A 24677-nucleotide genomic window follows, 5' to 3' on the forward strand; every position below is an offset into this window, starting at 1 on the left:
CAAATTTGAACTTACAAAATGCAATTTAAATGCAGCTTCAAAGGGCTCTAAATGATCAGTTATTTTCCAAAAAAATTTACAATTTATATACTTTTTAACCTCAAACGCTCGTCCTGTCTAGCTTTGTGTGAGCTAGTTTTTTTTCCCCGGTCACTACATTTTGGGTATGTCAAAAAACTCCCATCTCATTTTCTCCTTCAACTTCAAAATCAAACAGTTTTACCTTTTTCTGTAAAGGGTGTTTGGTCTTTGTTGCATGTTCACTTTGTAAACACTGGGTTGGTACTTCTGCAGCGATGTACCCTACCTGTCATGACTGGAAAAAATAACACACCGATCAAGACAAGATGAGTGTTTGAGGTTAAAAAGTATATAAATAGTAATTAAAAAATAAATAAATAAAGAACCGATTGTTTCGCTAGAAAAGACCCTTCTTCCTTGGCTGGGATCATTTAGAGCCCTTTGAAGCTGCATTTAAACTGCATTTTGGAAGTTCAAATTTGGGGGCACCATAAAAGTCCATTACATGGAGAAAAATCCTGAAATGTTTTTCTCAAAAAACATAATTACTTTACGACTGATGAAAGAAAGACATAAACATCTTGAATATGCTCAAGGGGGTGACTACATTATCTATACATTTTTGTTCTGGAAGTGAACTAATCTTTTAATGATAGTGGACAAACCAGAGCATAAGTAACATAACAATTGCACTTTAATAGATTGTAAATTTCCCGTTTTGATAAGAAGATCATAACTCATTATGTAGTGTTTTAGTATGCTGGAATACGGTGTATAATACAAGTGTAAATTTTAACATGGTTTGACATAAAATATAATTAAAATTTGTGATTTTACAACATGATCTCAGTATTGGTGTCATTAGTATCTTTCATATTGCTACAAAATTTTAACATATATTCGCATAGAAAATAGTTCTTTTAAAATGCAATAATATTGTTTTTACTGTATTTTGATCAAATAAATGCAGCCTTGGGGAGCAGATAGATCTCATATACTCATACAGTATGATGTGGTTTTTCGTTTTTCTTGTTTTAACCCTGTGCGGTGATAAAGTCGTTCTCCTCTCTGCTCCTGTGGTGTTGCATGGCTGTTCCTCCTGCATGTCCAGTAGATTTGTGCTGTTCCTCTAGTCCTCATTGTGTTGAGTGTTTCTCTTCCATTGATCCTCCATGGAATATCTGAATGACTACTTCTCAATTCTAACACTATGACAAATCACAGTGACAAACTTAGATACAGTATGACCTAGAAAGACTTTGAAATGATGTACAGATTATAAATATATTAGATATTCCATGGCATTCCTGTCAAAAAAAAACAACACGAAAACACATACTGCATATACCAAGGCAGGAGATCTAAATACATGCATTCAAGACAGTAATTAAGTGGTAATAACACATCATTTATACCTTAACAGAGTAAATGAACTCTGATATTTTATGTCACTGATCAATTTGATTTTAACCCTAATACACCTCAGAACTTCATTATGACACAACTCTGTGTTATGTATGTGACTCACAATGATGTTGATAAATTACTCATTCTTTGTCTTCCTTTTTAATTTGATTTCACTGTAATGTCCATGTGATGAATGTTTTATCGTCTGCTTTCTGTTATTTTTGTCCTGTGTCTGTGGATGCCTTCATCTTAGGTAAAATGCAGGATGGAAATATGGAGAACAACCAGACCAAAGGTAACCTGCTTTCACTTTACCGCTGGTTTGAGCGCTCACCATTATTTTATTCCTCCTTTCCTTGCGACGGGTTCAGATGTCAGCTCGTCTGTTTGTGCTGCTTCTCATGTGTGCGTCAGGGTCTCTCGATAAACTCACACTTCCTGTCTGTGTCAAAATCTTGATTCATCTGAATTCTTAACAGAGTTCTAGCAGTCTATAGCCTAACTGGTTTTGCTCTTTGGTTATTTACTCTTTATGAATAAGCACAGAAATATCCGGAGGTTTCTATTCATTTCAAATAATGCTGAAAATAAATTACTCTCAGCAAATATTGACAACAGAAATTTATGTATTCAGCCAGTAGCTTCATATTTTACAAATGGCTTTAATTTTATTATTAATACTTTGCAATTTCTTTCACATAATAGAGTCTGGCTGAGGCATTGTGTATGAGTACTGAACGCTCATTACGTTTCTGATCATTTGCAGGTCTCCAGAGTTGCATATATTCAAAAGGTTTTATATTTTAGAGTTAGTCCATATGTTGAACATATCAGTGCCTTTCTTAACACGAAAAACAGTTCATATAAACATGTTTGAGTAACTGACTATGAGCTCTGTATACATTCTAAATAGATTTAGACAGCAGATATTGGAGTCATATTTTGCTTACTGTAACAAAAGTTTTAGCTGTGGATCTATTACTGGTTTATATAGCTGGGGTTACATTTGACATCTTTAAAATGTGAGAAAAAAAATTGCATAAGAAACATTAAGCAGTGTTAAACTGTGTCTTTTTTCTTAAAGGAACAGTTCACCCAAATGTATAAATAAGCAGCTCTTTTTCATTCAGTTACAAAGAATAGTCCACATAGTTGCAATATCCGCTTTCTATGACATTATTAATTGAGTCCCACCCTAATTTAGAGTAGAAAAGTTGGTCCCAATTTCTGTATCATGCCGACCTTATTATACACTAAAAATTCTGACATCTGTTCTAGCTCTAGGTGCATTTAAGAGAGTTAATGAGAGAATTAGCTATATCTGATTTATAAACGATTATTTTCTGATTCAACTTTGAGTCAACAGGTATAGAGGTTAAGAGAAGAAAACGACTAAATTTCAGCCTGCTCTTACATGAGCATCATATGACTTCAGGAGACTTTGAATGCAGTGTGCTAGTCATATAGACCACAGTTATGATACTTTTTGTGTGTTAGTTTTTTTGAAAGCCTCATTCATTGTAATTGTATGGAAAAGAGTAACCAGCAAACCTCTTTAAAATCTCTACATTTTCAGTCCACAGAAGAAACTCATGCATGAGGGTGAATGATGACAGAACTTTAATTTTTGGGTGACCTATCCCTTTAAATAAAGGGACTTCAAGATGTTTTGTCCCTTTTAAACTTGATACGGCGCTTCTGTCATTAGATCCCATGAAAAGGCTTTTCAGTAGAGCAGACGTCTCTCAACCATGTAATGATACCAGGATTGGGGTTTAATTGAGTTCCTGTATAAATGTGAAAATCATTCACTGGCTCATGTTTTCTTTTAGATAGATCAATGTAGATATACAAGATAACATTCATTTGGTGGTTTGCTGATTTTGTTGCCTGAAGTAATTGAAGATTAATGGTTCTTTTGAAATATTGACTTCTATTGGAATTTTAAGTCTTTAGTCGCCAACATGTTCATTTTCCTATTTATATTCAAACAAACATTCAAAATGTGTATTCTCATATTGTGATTCTCTACATACCCAGTACAGTCAAGGTCCAGCACTACCTATAGTTCTGAGCAAAGGTCAGACGCCCCATAACCCACGTCTTTCCTATAATCATTACAGTGAAGAAGCAAGATGGTGCTGCGGCAATGGAGATGCAGCCGTTGAAGAGCGCAGAGGGTGGAGAAGCCGATGACAAAGAGAAAAAGAAAGCCAGTGTCTCCAAGAAAGAGAAATCTGTTCTGCAAGGAAAACTGACAAAGCTGGCTGTACAAATCGGCAAAGCAGGTGCTACATGTTTTTAGGTTGTTTGTGTTTTGTAGTGTTTCATTATTGTTGTGGAGCACAATGGACTAATGCAGTTTGCTGTGATTTTGTCCTCAGGATTGGTGATGTCTGCCATTACAGTCATCATCCTGGTGCTTTACTTTGCAATTGATAACTTTGTGCTTCAGAAGAGGCCGTGGCTGCCAGAGTGTACGCCAATCTACATTCAGTATTTTGTCAAATTCTTTATCATTGGCGTCACAGTGCTGGTGGTGGCTGTTCCTGAAGGCCTTCCCCTTGCTGTTACCATTTCTCTGGCCTACTCTGTGAAGGTAAACTTGTTCAACATGAAAAGCATTTAGAATGTACCATATTTAGATCTTTATTAGATCTTCAATTATTTTCAGTGAACCTGTTAAACCAGTTGTTGATTAAATCACACTGAACAGTTAATTTTGCAATCACATCAGAGATTTTTATAAATGTTTATCTCATTTCTGCTTTCCTCCAGCAGAAATTGACTCCCACGTCCTGTGCATGCTCTCTTTAAAGTCAGCATAAAATGAAAATTGATCTTTTTGTGAATGATTTTATCCATGCATGTTTTATTTATTTATTTTAATATTTGACTTTGTTATTTTTAATAAAATGGCATAACTTGTCACTTACAAAATAAACGGCAGACTTCATTGAGAGTGCCATCTCCACATCTTAAAATCTAATCAGCTGCCAATGTTGAACCAATCCATGTTGAAATTACCATACTTCTGTGTTTTATGACTTCATATTCATGTCATGGTCAAATGTATGAACACTGAAACACTGAATTTCATGAAATTCTCATCTTAGTGTAACATAAACTCAACCAAAATGGCAGCAATTTCAATTGGTAAAGATTGTTGCATAGCTATTATCTTTACACAGGAGTATTTTATTACCAATAAAGCTGCATATGGATCCATGTTGACATTATGGATGTTGCCATAACAAATTAATATTTTCTGCCTGGTTGTGTGAACAGAGTTATTCCACCATGTCGTGAACACATTAGTTAAGTTCGTCATGCGATAGATGAAAAAGTAACAGCCTTTTTATGTCTCATTTCAGTTAGAAGGTAATTTATGTAGACATATACTCATACAGTGTAGTTTTCAGACATATCCAGAATAGTCTCAATATGTTGTATTAGCTAGTTATATGTATTTGTATTTTTTGTCTGTGCTGATAGAAAATGATGAAGGATAACAATTTGGTACGCCATCTGGACGCTTGCGAGACCATGGGCAATGCCACCGCTATCTGCTCAGACAAGACTGGCACACTGACCACCAACCGAATGACGGCAGTGCAGTGCTATGTGGGCGATGTCCATTACAAGGAGATACCAGACCCCAGCTCCATCCCACCCAAAACTCTGGAAATACTGGTCAACGCTATATCCCTCAACAGTGCTTATACTACTAAAATACTGGTAAGATATAAAAACCACTGGTGTTAATTCAGTAACAATAGACTTTAATGTTCATGTGTAAACACAAGCTTTCATCTATATATACTGCCTGGCATAAAAGTCACACACTTTTATTTGTAGGATTTCCTTTATCTTTGATTACATTGAGCATTCATTGTGGCATTGTTTTGACAACCTGATGCAACGTTGCAATATTTATTTCCATGAAACGTTGCATTATTTTTTGGCTAAGATCTTGTATCGAGGCAAGCCATTCTGTAAAGTTGACTCCAGAACATCCTAAAGACTTTTAGTGGGGTTAAGCTCAGGATTCTGAGGTGAAATTGATTCCTCATGTTTTCTGAGCAACTCTTTCACATTTTGGGCCTGCTGAGTCTTGGCATTGTCACCCTGGAATACGGCCATGAGATACATCTTCCAGCATGCTTGTTTAGGAAACAAACTGCTACGCACTGCATCAGATAGCGTTAAAAGAATTGTTGCAAAACATATGCCAGAAACATTCATTTAGTTCAAGTCACCATTATTTCCATATCGCTTTATACAATATAGATTATATCAAAGCAGTTTCACAGTGATAAACAAGAAAATTGCGGAATCAGTTTTTGAAACTCAACTATGAAGAACTATGCTCAGTGCCATAATTTAGCTCAAGTCAGTTCAGTGTTGGATTCAATTTTAATCACTGCAATGATGATCCAGTCAAAGACTCTTTAGTGTTTGCTTTTTTAATCCAAACAATGTTTTTTTGATCAGTCAGTGCAATACACTAGAGTCACAAGATAGAACAAGGTCAGCAGAAATATATGTGACTCTGGACCACAAAAATTGAAATTCAATCAAGTTTTTTTTATACAGCGCTTTTTAACAAAACAGGTTGTGTTAAAGCAACTTTACAGTATTAAATAGGACAATAGTGCGTCAATAATGCAAAAGTTTCATATTGCAGCAAACTCATCTAGTGGACATAGTCCCCGCTGACATGCAGGGATGTAGAGGTCGTCTCTAGGTGCTGATCCACCATCTGGGCTGGGTACGGACTGGATCCAGGGGACTGCAGTGACCCTCTGATCTGGATACAGACTGGATCTGGTGGCTACAGTGACCTCGGAATAAGAAAGAAACCAACTAATATTAGCGTAGATGCCATTCTTCTTACAATGCAACGAGTACATGAGGTGTTATGGGAAGTGTTCCTGGTTCCAGTTGACCTAATTAATGCAGCCTAACAATCCTTTAACGGATTTGGATTATAGAAATGAGTTATGTGTGGGCCAAGTTAAAGAGATGGGTCATAATCTAGATTTAAACTGACAGAGTGTGCCTGCCTCCCGAAGAGTGTTAGGTAGATTGTTCCAGAGTTTGGGCGTTAAATAAGAAAATGATCTGCCGCCCGCAGTTGATCTTGATATTATAGGTATTATCAAATTGCCAGAGTTTTGAGAATGCAGCGGACGTAAGGGACTATAATGTGATAAGAGCTCGCTCAAGTACTGAGGAGCTAAACCGTTCAGGGCTTTATAAGTACTTAGCAAGATTTTAAAATCTATACGATGTTTAATAGGGAGCCAGTGCAGTGTTGACAGAACCGGGCTAATATGGTCATACTTTCTGGTTCTAGTAAGAACTCTAGCTGCTGCATTTTGGACCAGCTGGAGTTTGTTTATTAAGCGAGCAGAACAACCACCCAATAAAGCATTACAATAACCTTGAGGTCATAAACGCATGAATTAACGTTTTGGCATTTGACATTGAGAGTATAGGTCGTAATTTAGATATATTTTTGAGATGGAAAAATGCGGTTTTACAAATGCTAGAGATGTGGCTTTCGAAGGAAAGATTGCTATCAAATAGCACACCTAGGTTCCTAACTGATGAGGAAGAACTGACAGAACAGCCATCAAGTATTAGTACAGTGTTTTAGGCTGTTGTACGTGGAGGTTTTAGGTCCAGTAATTAACACATCTGTTTTTTCAGAATTTAGTAGTAAGAAATTACTCATCATCCAGTTTTTTTTAATCTCAACTACACAATCTGTTAGTTTTTCAAATTGGTATGTTTTGCTGGGCCACGATGAAATATACAGCTAAGTATCATCAGCATAACAGTGAAAGCTAATACCATGTTTCCTAATGATAAATTGAGGGAATCGAGGGAAACTTTCAGTGTTAAAGTTGTTCAAAAGAGAAAAAGATGGTGAAGGTGTCCTACATAGAGTAACCCACTAATGAAATCCTAGTTCATTGCAATCAGGACTGTGTTTGCGCTAAGCCTTTTCATGTGTGCGTTTCCATATGTGCTTTGTGTTCTTTCAAGACCAAGAACAGAATAATCACTGTGTATTTTGAAGTGCAACTTTAGGTTGGTTTCCAAAAATGAACAGTCTGCAAGAATACAGTTGAGACAATGAGTTAGGAACGATAGTCACAACATGTGAGTTCCTCTAGGTTCTGGGAGCTGAAATCAGATCTATTCTGTATCTCAGTGTAAGATGCCTAGGAGCTAAAAGCAGCCCCTTGAACGCCCCCTCCCAGCACACTAACACAACTCACAGAACCCGTCCCTGGAGACCAGTACTGAGAGCTTTCATAACCATACAAAGCAATACTTGGATAAGCATATCATTCCAGACATCTTGTTTTAACATAGACTGAAATGAGCAGAACTCTTTATCCCTGGAGAGATCCCCCAAGCTACTGTGCTTTGCTGCTCCATTATGTAATTAATGAATGCACTTCTCCTCACCCAACACTCAAAAGCTCCAGCAAACTTTCCAAAATCTCCTTCCCAACTCAATCCTTCTAGATTTACGTTTAAAGGAATTTCGTGCTCTTAGCTAATTTGCGCTGTTAAATGAAACTTTTACCTGTATTTGATACAGATTTGCCATTCATAATTTAGAGTGGTTCTGTAGCATGTCTCGGTAGTACGACCGGCTGGTGCTCAGCCACGAAAGAGTTAGTGGAATTCTGAAATTGGAGTAGGACACACAGTACAGGTGATGCTGCTGGCATGTACACTGATACTTCAGCCGGTAGTCTGAGCTCTGCGGAGACTTCCTGTCGCACTGATCTCAGGTTGCTTTTACCACCTGTTCCGTCAGACCTTCTGGCCCTCTGATTGGAGAGGTCAGGTCCTACACTGATGTCATGTTCCCCAGCTCCCATCAATTCTTGATTGGAGATTACATGTCCGTATGTGGCAGATGTGTGTGTTAGACGACTGTTCTGTAGGTCGCCCGCTGTAAGCTTTGGATTCTTAGTTACACCAAAGACAGATGCAGTTATTACTTCTTGTGTGTTTTTTGAGTAGGTTTGTTTGAGTATCAGTTAGCGATTAACACATTGGTGTATGTGTTTTATTCATGCTTGATGTGTTTTTAATTGGCTTCTGCTTGGGGATCTGGGAAGAGGTCCATTATGTTTAACAAAGTGGTGAATGTCCATTTAGTGACGCCATACAGGCACTCTGGTTTTGTCATTTAGATGATGAATGACTCTATGAATAGAACCACAAGATTCCATTCAAATGCCTGTTACCTGCAATAAAAAGGTACCATGGTACATGAATATAATCATCATTCAGCACTGTGGTACATGTTCCAGGATGTCATTTCATGAACAACATTACTGTCAAACAAGCATAGTACTAACCAAGCCAGAACAATCTGGAATTGCTTTCAGTCAGGACCTACTTGGCAAAGCCACAGACTTCTTCATATTGTATATCAGGGATGGGCGACTTTGGTCCTATAAGGGTTACTGTCCCACAGAGTTTAGTTCTATTCCTGATCAAACACACCTGCCTGTAATTTTCAACAAACTAGTGTTAAGTCAAGTACAGGGGTACCCAAACTTGGTCCTGGAGGGCCAGTGTCCTGCAGAGTTTAGCTCCAACCCCAGTTAGAAACACCTGAACCAGCTAATCAAGCTCTTACTAGGCATACTAGACACTTCCTGGCAGGTGTGTTGAGGCAATTTGGAGCTGAACTCTGCAGGACACCAGCCCTCCAGGACAGAGTTTGGGCACCTCTGCTCAAGTCTTTAATCCAGGGGTCCCCAAACTTGGGCCTGGACTGAGTTTGGAGACCCCTGCTTTAACCAACTGAGTTTGAGTTTGCAACATTTATTATTGTCTTGTTATCTTAATTTTAATTCTTTCTTCTTTTTTTATCTTGCATGTCTAAAATGTCTGAGTCTGTAAGTGTCCAAACACACCAGCCTGTAATTTTCAGGCAATCCTGAAGACTTAAGTTAGATTTCACAGGTGTGTTTTATTAGGGATTGAGTTACAGTCTGTAAGACAGTGGCCCTCCAGGACCAGAGTTCCCTTTCCCTGGTTTTACCATCTGATACCATCATGGTTTTGTAATGGTTATGCTTAAACAATGTCTGCTACTAGCCATATGTAGAGGGTACTCGATGCCAAACCTGGAGTCAAGCCTGAACACGAGTGCAATTATGAATGAACTTTGACTTGTCACACGCTTGGGTAAATTTGTTCTAAGACTTGGTACAAAATAAGGAACAACATAATATTAATATAACAAGGCATTAACAAATGTCTCCGATTCAAACTCGATTGGTTAAGGACTTGGACACGACCAGGTGGACTTGGACCCAACATTAGCCTATATTCTGGAACGAACACTGCCCTGTGAGGCTTCTCTGTAAAATGAATGCTATTTTGGGAGCAGTTTTTTCATTGCGCACATGACAAGGTGAAATATCTCGCTGTCTCGTGTTTGATAAGTTGTGACTCATTTTGGGCAAAGTCGTTTGTCCGGCTGCAGCCGCTCCATGTGGCTCAGGGTCTCTGCCAAAGTCTCTCTGCGATGCCTCGGGCTGCCACTCATTCATTTAAGCCAATCAGCTTTGGCAAAGCGCTCACCTCATGGCCTGAGGCAGGGGCTGTCACTGTCAGTGTAGGTAACACTGTGAAATCAAAGAGGTGCTATGAAAATGACCTTCTAGGGGACACAAGAGGGCGTCCTTGGCCCCTGCAGTGAGAAGGAGAATAGAGCGAGGGCCCGTGTGGAGTGCAGGAGCCGAATAGGGCCATAAAGAGGAAGTAGTGCTGCCAGTGCATGTTTTGCCATATGCCGTGGTTCGTAGGAGTGCGTGCTGACCAGGGAGAAGACAGCTGTTCAGGACAGCATTGTGTGCCAGCGCCTCTCTGAGGGGTGCTATGAAATCCGCATCAAATGCATGAGCAGTCTTGAATGACCCAGGTGAGCAAATATGAGATACTTTTTTTTAATGTATTCTCGTCCCCTGAGGTACAGTTAGTGAAGTTAGTAAAGCTCTTGTGGCAAAAACATAATTTAGCTTTAGTCATAATTTAGTTTTGCCACCCTCTGTCTACCCTGGGAATTAAATGGTCTGGTTTCGATTACCCAGTAGGCCATTGACGTGCAAACAGAGCAGTCACATGTATCCGTCTGTCTGATGCCAGATAGTTGTTAGTCATAAATCAAAATGCATAACCTGTACACCTGCTTTATTGTTGAAATTTCTAATTTTCTCAGTTATTGCTTACAAAAATTCCATCGCATACACATTATGAGTCATCTTGCATATGTTACATCACAGTGCAGCATGTGGTGTTCTGTCAAGCCTAGTTATGAGAAATGCTGGAAAAGTAAAGCAGAAAGTGAATTTACAATCAAGGTCTCTATGGGCATTTCAGCATTTCTTCTCATAAATAAATGAACAGATAATGAAATTAAATTCCCTGAAGTAAGTCTAGCAGGGTATTGTTTGCTGGATATTGTTCGAGCAAACTGCAGACAATGAGATTTGAATTGGTTTTTGTGATCTGAAATTATTATGGATCTCTCGTTTCTTTGCGTTTGAATCTTTTTCAGGTTTTCATACTGTGTATATGTAGGCACTTGCTCTTTAAAAGACTATTTGGATCACATGTTTGAAGGAATGATTGAATGAATGCTGATTTAACTGCAGATGTTTAATACTCCAGTCTTTGAGATATATAACAATCCCAAACCAAGAGTATTAATACTGAGCTTCTACACAAAACACTATAAAAAAAGTACATAAATAATAAAAAATGTAAAAAAAAAAATACCTTTCTTTAGGCATCCAAGCTATTGATACGGCTTTGATGAATTGCAGTGAAACTTCGTAAACGACTTCAGGAAACATATCAAAAGGATTTATAATGCTCAATGCAGCATAGCTCACCATGTGTGCAGGTTGCTAAGCAATAGTTGCTATTACCTGTAGACAGGTGGTCAGTTATGCAACCCTTAACAATCATGAGCATTCATAGAACAGCATAGAGTGCACAATTTGACTTGTTACCGTGCAGCAGGTATCTGAGTTCTCTTTGGCTTTTTACCATCCCAGCCTCCAGACAAGGAAGGAGGTCTTCCCAAACAAGTGGGCAACAAAACCGAGTGTGGCCTGCTGGGACTGGTCCTGGACCTGAAACGAGACTACCAGACCATTCGGAACCAGATCCCAGAGGAGAAACTCTACAAAGTGTACACATTTAACTCTGTGAGGAAATCAATGAGCACCGTCATCAAGCTTCCAGATGGCAGCTTCAGAATGTACAGCAAAGGAGCGTCCGAAATCGTCCTAAAAAAGTGAGCGCCTTTCATCTGCTCTCTGATGCTTCTGCTCTTCTATCTGCAATTTTTCATAAAAGCATTTTTGTGTCTCAATAGCAGATGGAGGGACATCATGTTAAATTACTGTAGCTTCATGTGCCTGGAATCATTTAGATATGCTCTTTGCAGAATAGCATAATGAAGAAATGTCCTCAGAAAGACAAAAATTGCTGTAATGAAGGGAACGTGCATATTGCTGCAAACATACAACCTTGTTTCATGTGAATATGTGACTTTGGTTTGTTGGCTTCAGGTGTACTCGGATTCTGAACGAGACGGGTGAACCCCGTGTCTTCAGACCGAGGGACAGGGATGAGATGGTGAAGAAAGTAATCGAACCCATGGCCTGCGACGGACTCAGAACCATCTGCGTGGGTTACCGTGACTTTCCTGCAGACCCTGAGCCCAACTGGGAGGATGAAAACAACATTTTAGCTGACCTGACCGCAATATGTGTCGTTGGAATTGAGGATCCTGTCAGACCTGAGGTGAGAACTTTATTTCTGTTTCAACATGTTGTATTTTAGGATTTTTATTTGAAATTTTTATATAATGTATTTCATTTTACGCATGAGGACACACCTGTAATGTGAGCTCAGCCTCATTCAAAATGGACTACTTAAACAACTATTTGTAAAGGATTAGTTCACTTCCAGAATTAAAATTTCCTGATAATTTACTCACCCCCATGCCATCCAAGATGTTCAAGTCTTTCTATGTTCAGTCAAAAAGAAATCAAGGTTTTTGAAGAAAACATTCCAGGATTTTTCTTCATATAGTGGACTTCAATAGGAACCAACGGCTTTAAGGTCCAAATCGCAGTTTCAGTGCAGCTTTAAAGGGCTCTACACAATCCTGAGGAAATGGGTATTACGTAGTCAAACAATGTCATTTTCTGAAAAAAAAAAGTATATACTTTTTAACCAGAAATGCTTGTCTTGCACTAGCTCGACATTATGTAGTCAAGTTGGAAAGGTCACGCGTGATGTAGGCGGAAGTACTGACCAAGTGCAAGACAAGCATTTGTGGTTAAAAAGTATATAATTTTTTTTTTTTTGAAAAAGACTGATCGTTTTGATAGATAAGATGGCTTATATAGTATGATATAGTGAGAATATGAAGATCATACTCAAGGAGAAAAAGCAGCTCAGTTTTATTCAGAGGCCCAAATTGCAAAAATATGCAGTTTGGTGCGGATTTTATTTATATGGGCAAACAATAAGATAACATTTTGATAGCTTGTCATCACTCTATATCTCCAATAATGTCTTAGTTAGATGATATTTAAATGATCCAAACATGTAATGCAATGCAATACAATGATGATTGAATGATGAAAGATCTCTAAAAAAATTTAAATGTTTTGGAGGCTTGGAAAGATCATTCCTCCACTGAGAAACAGTGAAAGTAAAAGTTCTGGAAACAAATGTTCCTCAAAAGTCTGATGATCATATTTGAGACTCACTGATTTTTCTTACAAAATTATGTCTGGATAATCAAGTAAAACCAAGCTGCTTTAGTCCACTAAGTGTTCATCTTGAAATTTTACTAACAATATCAAAGTTATTCTTGCGTTTACTTTATAAATATCACTAAAGATTTCACAGCACAAAGACACGTGAATCATGAGATGAAGGTGGATGTTTGTACAATTAGATAAAGTCTTTTACTTGATAAAAAGTATGAACTATTCATCAAACGATAGAAGGCATGTAGACTGTATGCAACAGGTTTTTCAGTTTTTTTCTTTGCTTGTGTAGATAGAAATTTGATACAGTAGGCTTCATAGGGTTAAAAGCGCAACACTCATACAGTATCAGAATCTCAATAAACATATGAGACACAGATGCTTTCTAGTAGGGACAAACTTTAACTGTGCAAACTGTTTAACAACTAAGGGTGTATCCACACTTGTCTTGTTTGGTTTGATTGAATCAAACTACAATTTGTTTCCCCCCTTACCAAAAAGTAGTATACTTCAAGTTTATTTTATTAAGTATAACTAAGTAAAGTTTAAGTATATTTTTAAGTATACTTTATGTACTAAGAATACAAATATTAGTGTACTAGAAGTGTACTCGTAAATGTACTATTTCAATACTCCTTGGGACTAAATTTCTATTTTCTAGTATTACAAATATACTTTTAAGTATAGTTTAAGTATAACAGTAGTAAACTTTGAGTACACAACAAGTTTACATCAAAGTTTTTAGCCTGTACTGCAGCTACACTAAAAGTGAACTTATAGGTATACTGATAGTTTACTAATTAAATATGATAGAATAGTAGAATTTTTAGTAGACTTTAAAGTAGAGTCTCAGTAAACTACTGGTTTAATAGTTTTATACTGCAAGTATACTCAGAAATTTTCTTTAAGTGAACTTTACATCATACTTCAAGTATACTACTATGTCCCTATTTAGGTATTAATTTGTATATACAGTCATGTGAAAAAGTTAGGACACCCTATTGAATTCCATGGTTTTACGTATCAGGACATCATTAAAAAAAACTGGTCCTTGGCTGGTCTTAAAATTTTGAAAATAAAACCTCAGATGAACAACAACACACGACAAATTACACCCTGTCATTATTTACTGAACCAAAATAAAGCCAAAATGGAAAAGCCATGTGTGACAAAGTTAGGACGCCCTTACTGTTAACATTGGAATTAAGAGGGTAAATAACAGTAAAGCACTGCTAATCAAGTACTTTTGATTAACTTATCATCAGCAAGTCTGAGCGCCTCTATAAAAGCATAAGCTTTGGCAGTTTGCTGGTTTGGAGCCTTCAGGTGTGTGTTAATACAATGCCAAGGAGGTTAGACATCAGCAATCATCTTAGAGAAGCAATTGTTGCTGCCATCAATCTGAGAAGAGTAATACGGCCATTTCCAAACAATTTGAAGTTTATTCACAAGTGGAAGACATTTAAAACAGACACCTCTCCTTCCAGAAGTGGACGTCCCAGAAAATTCACCCCAAGATCAGAGCGTGTAAAGTTCAGAGAAAATGGCAGACAATTCAAGAACTACACCTCAGACTCTACAGGCCTCAGTTAACATGTTAAATGATAAAGTTAATGACAATACCATTAGAAAAATATGGGACAAAATGGCATGTTTGGAAGGCTTGGCAGAAGAAAGCCTCTTCTATCTAAAAAAAAAAACATTGCTGCACAGTTTAGGTCTGCAAAGTTGCATCTGAACAAAACACAAGTCTTCTAGAATAATGTCCTTTGAACAGATGAGACCAATGTGGAGATGTTTGGCCATAATGCACAGCGCCAAGTTTGGTGAAAACCTAAAGAGCATGTCAACACAAACACCTCATACCAAAAGACAAGCATGCTGGAGAAGGGCTGATCATTTTGGACTTGTTTTGTAGCCACAGGACCTGGGCACCTCACAGTCATTGAGTTGGCCATGAACTCCTCTGTATGTCAAAGTATTCTAGAGTCAAATGCGAGGGCATCTGTCCGACATCTAAAGTTGGGCCAAAATTGGGTCATGCAGCAGGACAATGATCCCAAGCACACCAGCAAATCTACAACAGAATGGCTGAAAAGAAAAGAATCAAGGTGTAGCAATAGCCCAGTCCACGTCCAGAGCTCATTCTGACTCAAATGCTGTGGTGAAAGCTGTGCATAAGCAAATGCCCACAAACCTCAATAAACTGGCGCAACGCTGAAAAGAAGAGTGGTCCAAATTCCTCCGGAACGGTGTGAGAGACTGATAAAGTCACACAGAAAATGAATGCTTCCAGTTATTGCTGCTAAAAGTGGTTCTGCAGGCAACTGACTCATAGTGTGTCCTAACTTTGTCACACATGGCCTTTCCCTCTTGGCTGTATTTTTGTTAAATAAATAATGACACTGTGTGATATGTCATGTGATGATGTTGATCTGAGGATTTATTTTTCAAATTTTAAGACCTGCCAAGGACCAGATAATTTTTTATGTCCTGATACAGAAAACCATGAAATTCAATAGGGTGTCCTAACTTTTTCACATGACTGTAATGTCTTATATGAATATCTGAACCTACAAAACATCAAAAGAAAAAAACAGGGTATCTGCATTCTTGAATGTGGGTAAGTTTTATAAATATATATATAAAAAAAAATAAAAAGAAACAACATTTTGAACAAAAAGCTGAAAAAAGACTATGAATTGGATTCAGAATGATAATCAAAGTGTAGATGGAGTCGATCAACACCCCAAATCTATTTTATTCCATAATGTTACAGTTTTGATGCTGTTTTATGTCTGAAGATCATGTAAGATTAAATGTGGAAGCTTGTTGTTTAGGTTTCTTCTTCACTTGTGTTTTTTGGAAATTCTGTACAGAAGATCAGTAATAGCACCCCCCTAACTTATAACAATGAAAACGCGAATTCTAGGAACACAAGTATATCTCAAATATATTTAGACTTTTTCTAATTATAAGTCAAGTATACTTAAATGTCATTTAAGTACATGAAGCCCATTTCTGACAAGTATGTAAAAAGTAGACTTTCCTATGTTTTAGTTTAAAAGAAGTATACTTGAATAAACTTCTTTTTCGTAAGGGTCTTCTTGGTGCGGATCCTTTGGGCAGGTGCGAATACAGCAATCACACTCAGGTGTGGACCAAACAACCATATCGAGACCCAGCTGAAAAGGATGACCTTAAGCACACATGTGGTTTTGATTACAGTTTCTGGTTCACTTGCAAAAAAGGCAGTGTGAAAGCAAACCACACCAAATAAACAAACAAACAAAAAAATGAACATTGTATTTGGTCCAGACCAAAGCAAGTGAACTAGTGGACTTTTCTGGTGTGAATACACCCTTAATCAGAGCGCTCTGTCAGCACACTAATTGAAGCAGCACCGTTAAAGTCACTAAATAAAAGAATCCAGATAAACCAGTCAACTAGGTGACAGATCTGTGGAAGACCCCTAAAAATAAATATAGTCTGCTAGTAATATTTAAAGGTTTTGGAATCCAATTCAGTTCCAGGTTTGTGCCACCTGAGGACACTCCACAGCTCACAGCTCACCTCATATCATCGCTTTTATACATCTGTATCTAGTTTACTGTTAAAATACATTGCAAGGTGTTTCTGGCCCAGGTGCTTTTGAGATTACAGGAAAATATCAGGAATTGGAGAGCTTGCATCAGATACACATGCAAGGTTGTGAAAGAGAGGCATGCTTTAAAAACACGTCCTCAAATGATCAAACATCTAAACGCACATGGACTGAAGAAGCGTCTATACTGCTGCATTATTTAACCTCCTACTTTTTATCCCGCTGTTTCTCTGCTCTGGCATTCATTCTCTGTCTCTAGAGCCACGCTCAGTAATTGTCAGTTTGTTGAAGGCTTCTTACAGAAAGCAACATCTGCGGTAAAACAGAATAACAGCAGGAACATTCGTGAAGTTCTGGCTGTAGAATCAACCTGCTGTTGTCCTTCTTTAGAATCAAACAAAAGCCATTCTGTATCTGTTTGTTTTTGAAAACTCAGATGACACAGATTTGGTGTGTTTGATCTCAGCGTTCTGTTACCTGACGGGCCACATGAGCCATTCCTTTTCCTAATAAACAGCTGAAACTTAAGAATCCGTAAACAAATCCATTAGTCTTAAGTGTCTAATGTTACCACGTTACCTTCCTCTGCCGTGGTGTTTTATTGATGAGGCTCTTCCTCTTCTCCTGATGAGTTAAGTAGGACTGGGTTGTCTTTACGTTTCTCAGAAATACTTGGACGTCTAGTCAAGCAGATATCATCTCTCGCTTTAGTGTCTAGACCGGCCCCCATTTCCATAACGTCTGTGCCAAGACCCTACTGCAAAACAAGTGTGTGTCATAATACATTATCAACAAGTTACTGAGTTACACATGAAAAAATATCAATAGCTTGAAACTTCCTAACAGCGATTAAAATTTAATAAAGCAAGGTATGCTTATTTTGTCCTATGGTGAGTCTCACAAAAACAGAACTGTTCAGATCACATTTCACCCAAAAATCAATTGAAAAATATTTAGTATTGCAAAATAAAGTCTGCTTTTTTACTTTTGTTGTTGCATTAATAAAATAAAGCCTACCAGTTTTTATTCTGCGTTGTTCAAAATATTATTTTAATCAAATAAACCCATTTCCAAAAGTCTCATTATGTGAGACACACATATACAGTGCTGCTTGAAAGTTTGTAAACCCTTTAGAATTTTCTATATTTCTGCATAAATATAATGCAAACCAGATTTTTTATTCTTAAGTCCTCAAAGTTGACAAAGAAAATCCAATCAAACAAACAAGACAAAAACGAATACTTTATCATTTAGTTATTGAAAAAAATGATCCAGTGTTAAATATTTGTGAGGTGCAAAAATATGTGAATCTTTCCTTACAGTATCTGTTGTGACCCCTTTTTGAATGAATAACTGCCGGTAACGTTTTTTGTAACTGCTGATCAGTCCTGTGCAATGACTTGTAGGAATTTTAGCCCATTGTTTAGTACAGAAACACTTGAACCCTGTAATGTTGGTGGGTTTCCTCCTAAGAACTGCTTGCTTTAGGACCTTCCACAACAATTTAATTAGATTGAGGTCCGGACTTTGACTCGGTTATTCCAAAACATTACCTTTGTTCTTGTTTAACCATTTTTTGGTAGAATGACTTCTGCACTTGGGGTCGTTGTCTTGCTGCATGACCCATTTCTCTTTAGATTTTAGTTCATTGACAGATGTCCTGACATTTTCCTTTAGAATTTGCTGGTATAATTCATAATTTATTGTTTCATCAATGATGGCAAATCGTCCTGGCCCAGATGCAGCAAAACAGGATCAAACCATGATACTACCACCACCATGTTTCACAGATGGGATAAGGTTCTTCTTATGCTGGAATGCAGTGTTTTTCTTTCTCCAAACATAACACTTTTTATTTAAACCAAAAAATTATATTTTGGTCTCGTCTGTCCACAAAACATTTCTCCAATAGCCTTCTGACTTGTCCACATGATCTTTATGAAACTGCAGACAGGCAGCAGTGTTTTTTTTCTCCTTGCAGCCCTGCCATGCACACCATGGTTGTTCATTGTTCTCCTGATGATGGGCTCATTAACTTCAACATTAACCAATGTGAGAAAGGCCTTTAGCTGCTTAGAAGTTATCCTGCGGTTCTTTGCAGCCTCAGAAACTATTATACATCTTGCTTTGGAGTAAACTTTGTTGGTCGACCACTCCTAGGGAAGGTAATAGTAGTCTTGAATTTCCTCCATTTGTACACAATCTGTCTGACTGTGGATTTGTGGAGTCCAAACTCTTTAGAGATGGTTTTGTAACCTTTTCCAGCCTGATGAGCACAACTCTTTTTCTGAGGTCCTCAGAGATCTCCTTTGTTTGTGCCATGATTCACTTTCACAAACATGATCAGACTTTAATAGATCCTTGTTCTTTAAATAAAATAGGGCATAAACGGACAACTAATTGTCATCCTATTGACTGAAAACACTTATGAATAGATATGAATAGAACTGCTAATCCTAGAAATTCACATACTTTCGCAACTCTCAAATATTTAACGCTGGATAATTTTTCATAAAAAATAAATGACAGTATATATTTTCATGTCATTTGTTTAACTGGGTTCTCTTGTTAATTTTCAAAACTTGTGTGAAAATCTGATGAACTTTTTGGTCATATTTAGAAAATTCTATATAAGTTCACAAACTTTCAAGCAGCACTGTATATATATATATATGCAAATTGTATAATATTCAAGGTACACATTTCTAGTACATGTGCAGTTAATTTTCATATTTTATTTCCAGAAAGTTTTGGAATATTTGTCCTTTCCCTAAATTTGTCACTCTTCTCGAAACACAGTAATATATTATTTAAAAGAAAGGGTTATATTGACCTATTAATATACGTACATCTTCCTTGCAAATATATATATATATATATATAATAGCAATTATAATTTTAACAATATATCAAGTGTGATTGATAAGATTTGTTGTATTTTGAATCCAATTTTTCTTTGTAAAAGGCAAAAGGTTGATCCTACTGATTTCAAACTTGAGTATTTAGTAGTTTAAATATGCATTTAACCAAACACTACCATAACATCTTAGCTGATAATTCAATATACTTTGTTTTTGACAAAACATCCCATGTTTTGGTTGTGAAAGTAATGTTTTGGTAGTGACCACATCACATTAATAAATTCTGTCCCACATACTAAAATACTACTAAAACTAAATTGCATAACTGCACTAACATTTTGTTTATTTCCCCCAAATAAAGGATTATTTGTTTTTTTGTTTTTTTTGTCACTACTGAAACGATGACATGTTTCGTTCGTGACTGAAAAAAAAACAAAACTTCACCAAATGTTTCGGCTGTGACTGTTTCAGTAGTGACAATTTTAGATACTTTTGAACCTTGTTTAAAGTTGCTAATCAGCACATGGTTAGCTAGAACAGCTCTGAACGGTTGTACACACACACACACACACACACACACACACATATATATATATATAAATGTTATGGAATAACTTCCAAAAAAGTGTTTAATTATTGAAAAAATGGTGTTCGGTTGTGATGATAGCTCGCATTATTGTATGATGCAACTTACATTTGAATTCAGTTGACTGTAAAACTCTTATTAAATAAGAGTCTGTTGGCTGGTTTTAGGAGGGTTTAGACAATTTTCAGCTGGTCACTCTGAACCTGGTCTGGTTTTTCAGCAGGGAAATTAAACCTTCATATGAATAATTTTGTCTTTTGTTGCATGAGAAATCACCTCCACCGCTGCATAATTACAGCAGGAGCCCTTTGAATTCCTCCTAATGAGCTCTCACTTGTTTCACTGGAGCATCTGAAAGTGCCAAATCGCCACAAAGAGAGAGATTAGAGGATTCTGGAGAACTGAGTGAATCCCGTGTGTTTTGCGGTGGTGTTCTCATTTACTGCTGCGCTGGGCTGTAGGCGTGGGCTTGCGGTTTGCAGAGGGCCCTGCGCTAACCTTTCCTCTGGTGTGGAACGGAGCGAGGCAAGTCGAGGCGAGGCGGTGCGTGTGGAATTAATGCCTGCTGTTCAAACTGCAGTCTTGTGCCCGCAGGTGCCCGATGCCATCCGGAAATGCCAACGTGCTGGAATCACTGTTCGTATGGTGACAGGAGACAACATCAACACGGCGCGAGCCATCGCTATCAAATGCGGCATCATCCACCCCGGAGAAGACTTCCTGTGCATCGACGGGAAAGAGTTCAACAGGAGGATCAGGAATGAGAAGGGAGAGGTACAGTACTGCATACTTAGTAGAGGCACTAAGTCTACAGCAGACATAGATGGCTCACAAATCATAAGTTTGACTGGAAGTAAATAGTGCAGCACAATAAATGTTGAAATACTGTCAAAGACACCACAAGACATAAATATTATACATGAAAGGCTATATTAAATGGCTTTACAAGCAATGTTTTCTCTTCTGATTTGACATTGACATTCTTCCATTGGTTGTAATGGTTTTGTAAGAAGTCTCTTCTGCTGATTCAGGCTGCATTTATTTGATCAAAAATTCAATAAAATCAGTAATATTCTGAAATATTATTACAATTTAAAATAGCCATTTTCCATGTGAATATATGGTAAAATGTAATTTATTCTTGTGATGAAAGCTGAATTTTCAGCATCATTACTCCAGTCTTCAATGTCACATGACCCTTCAGAAGTCATTCTAATATGCTGATTTGCTGTTCAAGAAACATTTATTATTATTATCAGAATTGAAAACAGTTGTGCTGCTGAATATTTTTGTGGAAATCATGATACATTTCAAGTGTTTCAAGATTTCTTGATGAACAGAAGGTTCAAAAGAGCAGCATTTATTTGACAAAGAAAATGTTAATGCAGAACAGTGGTACGTTTGCATATGAAACAAATATGCTTTAATTATGTCAGTTATGAAACATGATTTGCTGCACCTACAGTATCTGGTGGCAGCTGGTATTTTTGGAAGAGACTTTCACATTCAGAGACTGAAATCTGTGTAGTGCAGGATGAGTCAGCATTATTTTTCCTGTGTTTTTCTTCAACAGAATGACTAGTCGTATGCATTTAATTTTACATAAAGCCCCTTGGTTCTACATACTGAACTGTATTTTGAAAGAATCATTCCTCATAGTCACATAGGCAGTTAGGAGCTATAAATGCTAGTAGGGTGTGGGAATTAAACTTCATTTGTTAACAGATGCGTGTAGCTCGAACAAAGCATTTGCCTGACAACTGCACATAATGAGGCGCTGATACCGCACTGCAGATCAAGACAGAAGCTTATGCGCTATTCAAGTCTGTTTCACGAGTGATGAAATCTCACCGTTTGTGTTTGTTGCTCTTGGCTTCCAGGAAAAAGAATTTACTGTTATCAGAGGTTTTTGGTATGCAAGGTCCTAAGCAGTATACTCACAAATTACAACAGTGATCATGTACAAATTACAACATTAAAGGAAAAGATCACATACATATTTGTTTGAGTAGGGCACGTGATAGTTCACTCATAAATGAAAACTCTGTCATTAATTACTCACCCTCATGTCGTTCCAAACCTGTAAGACCTTCGTTTATCTTTGGAACACAAATTAAAATATTTTTGATGAAATCCGAAAGCTGACCCCGCATAGACAGCAACATAACTGACACATTCAAGGCCAAGAAAGGTAGTAAGGACATCTTTAAAATAGTCCATGTGACATCAGCGGTTTAACTGCAATGTTATAAAGCTAACGACTCTATTCAACTATTTCTTCTCTTCTGTGTCAGTGTTCGACATGCGTTCACGAGAGTACCACAACGCATGCGTGTTCTGATGTAGAACCCGGATGCACTGCACCTTACAAGCAGAAGAAGACACACGCTGTACATAAAACTTCATAAACATGTCTGAAAATTTCGACAGAGAGGATGACTTGCAATTTTTTAGTCCAGCCTTATTTATTTGAACTAGAATATACAAATAATGAACTAAAAAGATAGACGTTCTACGTCAAAACGGCAGCTCCTGTGTCAATTGCTTGATCGGGGGATATAAGAGATACGGCACAATGATTATACAGTGCCTTGCGAAAGTATTCATACTACTTCATTTTTTCACATTTTGTCATGTTGCAATATGAATGCCCCTGAGCTAAATTTCAACTGGCCCAGATATGTATGAATACTTATGCAATGGTATCATTTAAGTTTTTTATTTAAAAAAAATAAATAAAATAAATTTGTTAAAATAAATATGTTAAAGACTTTTGCTTTGCCATTATGGTGTATTTAGTGTAGATTAATGTGGAACTTTAAAGTAATTTAAAGCAGTTTAACATAAGGCAGCAACATAACAAAATGTGGAAAAAATGAAGGGGTATGAATATTTTCGCAAGGCACTGTAACTAGAATAAATGAGGAAAAAGTGTCAACTTCTAGAGACTGGAAGTTACTTCTTATATGTGACCCTGGATCACAAAACCAGTCATAAGGGTCAATTTTTGGAAATTGAATAAAGCTTTCCATTGATGTGTGGTTTGTTAGTATAGGACAAATTTTGGTTGGAAAACAACAATTTGAAAATATGGAATCTGAGGGTGCAAAAAAAAAAAAAAAATATTGAGAAAACTGTCCAAATGAAGTTCTTAGCAATGCATATTACTAATCAAAAATTAAGTTTTGATATATTTACAGTAGGAAATGTACAAAATATCTTCATGGAACATCTTTACTTAATATCCTAATGATTTTTGGCAATAAAGAAAACTCAATAATTTTGACCCATACAGTGTATTGTTGGCTATTGCTACAAATATACCCGTGCTACTTATGACCGGTTTTGTGGTCCCATAAGTTTCGAAGTCTCTGTGCTTTTAAAACCTCACTTACAGTCATTATACGGTACGTCAGTAGGCTTTACATTTCTGCGTTTAAAGCCTTAAGAATGCTGACCTTCATTGTACATGCATTACTGTACACATGATTTTTGCAGTAAACAACGAGTTGAAATGATTTCCTGTGGTAATGAACATTGTGGCACGAATTCTGTTGAGAGCTTAATGTATATTGAACCCAGAGTGTTGCTTCATATAACTGTCTGTGGCCCTGATGTTGCTGCCTTCCAGTACTCTGATAATTTATGGGGCTTTTTTATTATGCCGTAATTACATTAGTCACATGTGTACTCTCTGCTACCAATGCAATGTCGTTATTGATGTGGACAGTTATTGAACACATTTGATGGCTGGCTAGTCTAACAAACACCCCACATGTGAACACAGTTTGATTTAATACGCAGCCACATAATTTATATGTAAATGCAATGTTTTCTCTGATGAATGTTTACACTCATTACAAGAAAAAAGATGTTTTAGTGCCAGATTACTTTTTTTTTTTATGTTATATGCAATTGGTTGTTTTATGTATTCCTTTAGATGGGTGTATAGACACTTTTTGGCAGCTCTAATGCGCATCTTTGTGATGATGGATGTCTGTTTGATATCTCTGGCAGGTTGAGCAGGAACGCATAGATAAAGTGTGGCCTAAACTGCGAGTGCTTGCCAGATCCTCACCGACAGATAAACACACACTGGTCAAAGGTGAGGGATCCTGATCTTACAGTATCAGTCACAAAAATTTCATGTTTAATTAAACGCATTATTTGGCATTTCTTTGTAATATTTTGTTAGCAGTTTCTGAGTGAAAAATGTTTTACCACCAAATGCTTTTTTTGTTGTTGTTGTTTTTTGTTTAGCATATAATAAATATGTAACCACATTTCAACAGAAATTATGCAGTTATGATCCAAAAACATTACAAAACATGTCAATTAGCTGATGAACAAGGACTGAC

The 24677-nt window shown here is 37.1% G+C and overlaps 1 protein-coding gene across 11 annotated transcripts in view; it reads left to right on the forward strand.

The window, feature by feature from the left end:
• atp2b2 (ATPase plasma membrane Ca2+ transporting 2) overlaps nucleotides 1-24677 on the forward strand; it is a 177100-nt gene that overhangs the window by 135401 nt on the left and 17022 nt on the right. For 9 of the 11 annotated variants that reach the window (XR_007828723.1, XM_051122857.1, XM_051122852.1 and 6 more), the window contains 8 exons: nucleotides 1682-1723; nucleotides 3552-3716; nucleotides 3813-4027; nucleotides 4924-5166; nucleotides 11535-11776; nucleotides 12054-12288; nucleotides 20914-21093; nucleotides 24337-24424. Coding sequence is in view for 10 of the 11 variants with exons in the window: in XM_051122857.1 (XP_050978814.1) it covers nucleotides 1682-1723; nucleotides 3552-3716; nucleotides 3813-4027; nucleotides 4924-5166; nucleotides 11535-11776; nucleotides 12054-12288; nucleotides 20914-21093; nucleotides 24337-24424 (1410 nt within the window). In the remaining variant the exon portion in view is untranslated. The remainder of the gene's footprint in view (nucleotides 1-1681; nucleotides 1724-3551; nucleotides 3717-3812; nucleotides 4028-4923; nucleotides 5167-11534; nucleotides 11777-12053; nucleotides 12289-20913; nucleotides 21094-24336; nucleotides 24425-24677) is intronic. The other 2 variants (XM_051122855.1, XM_051122853.1) reach the window with 1 other exon arrangement.

Source organism: Labeo rohita, chromosome 11 (assembly GCF_022985175.1).
Source record: "Labeo rohita strain BAU-BD-2019 chromosome 11, IGBB_LRoh.1.0, whole genome shotgun sequence".
Lineage (NCBI taxonomy): Eukaryota > Metazoa > Chordata > Actinopteri > Cypriniformes > Cyprinidae > Labeo > Labeo rohita.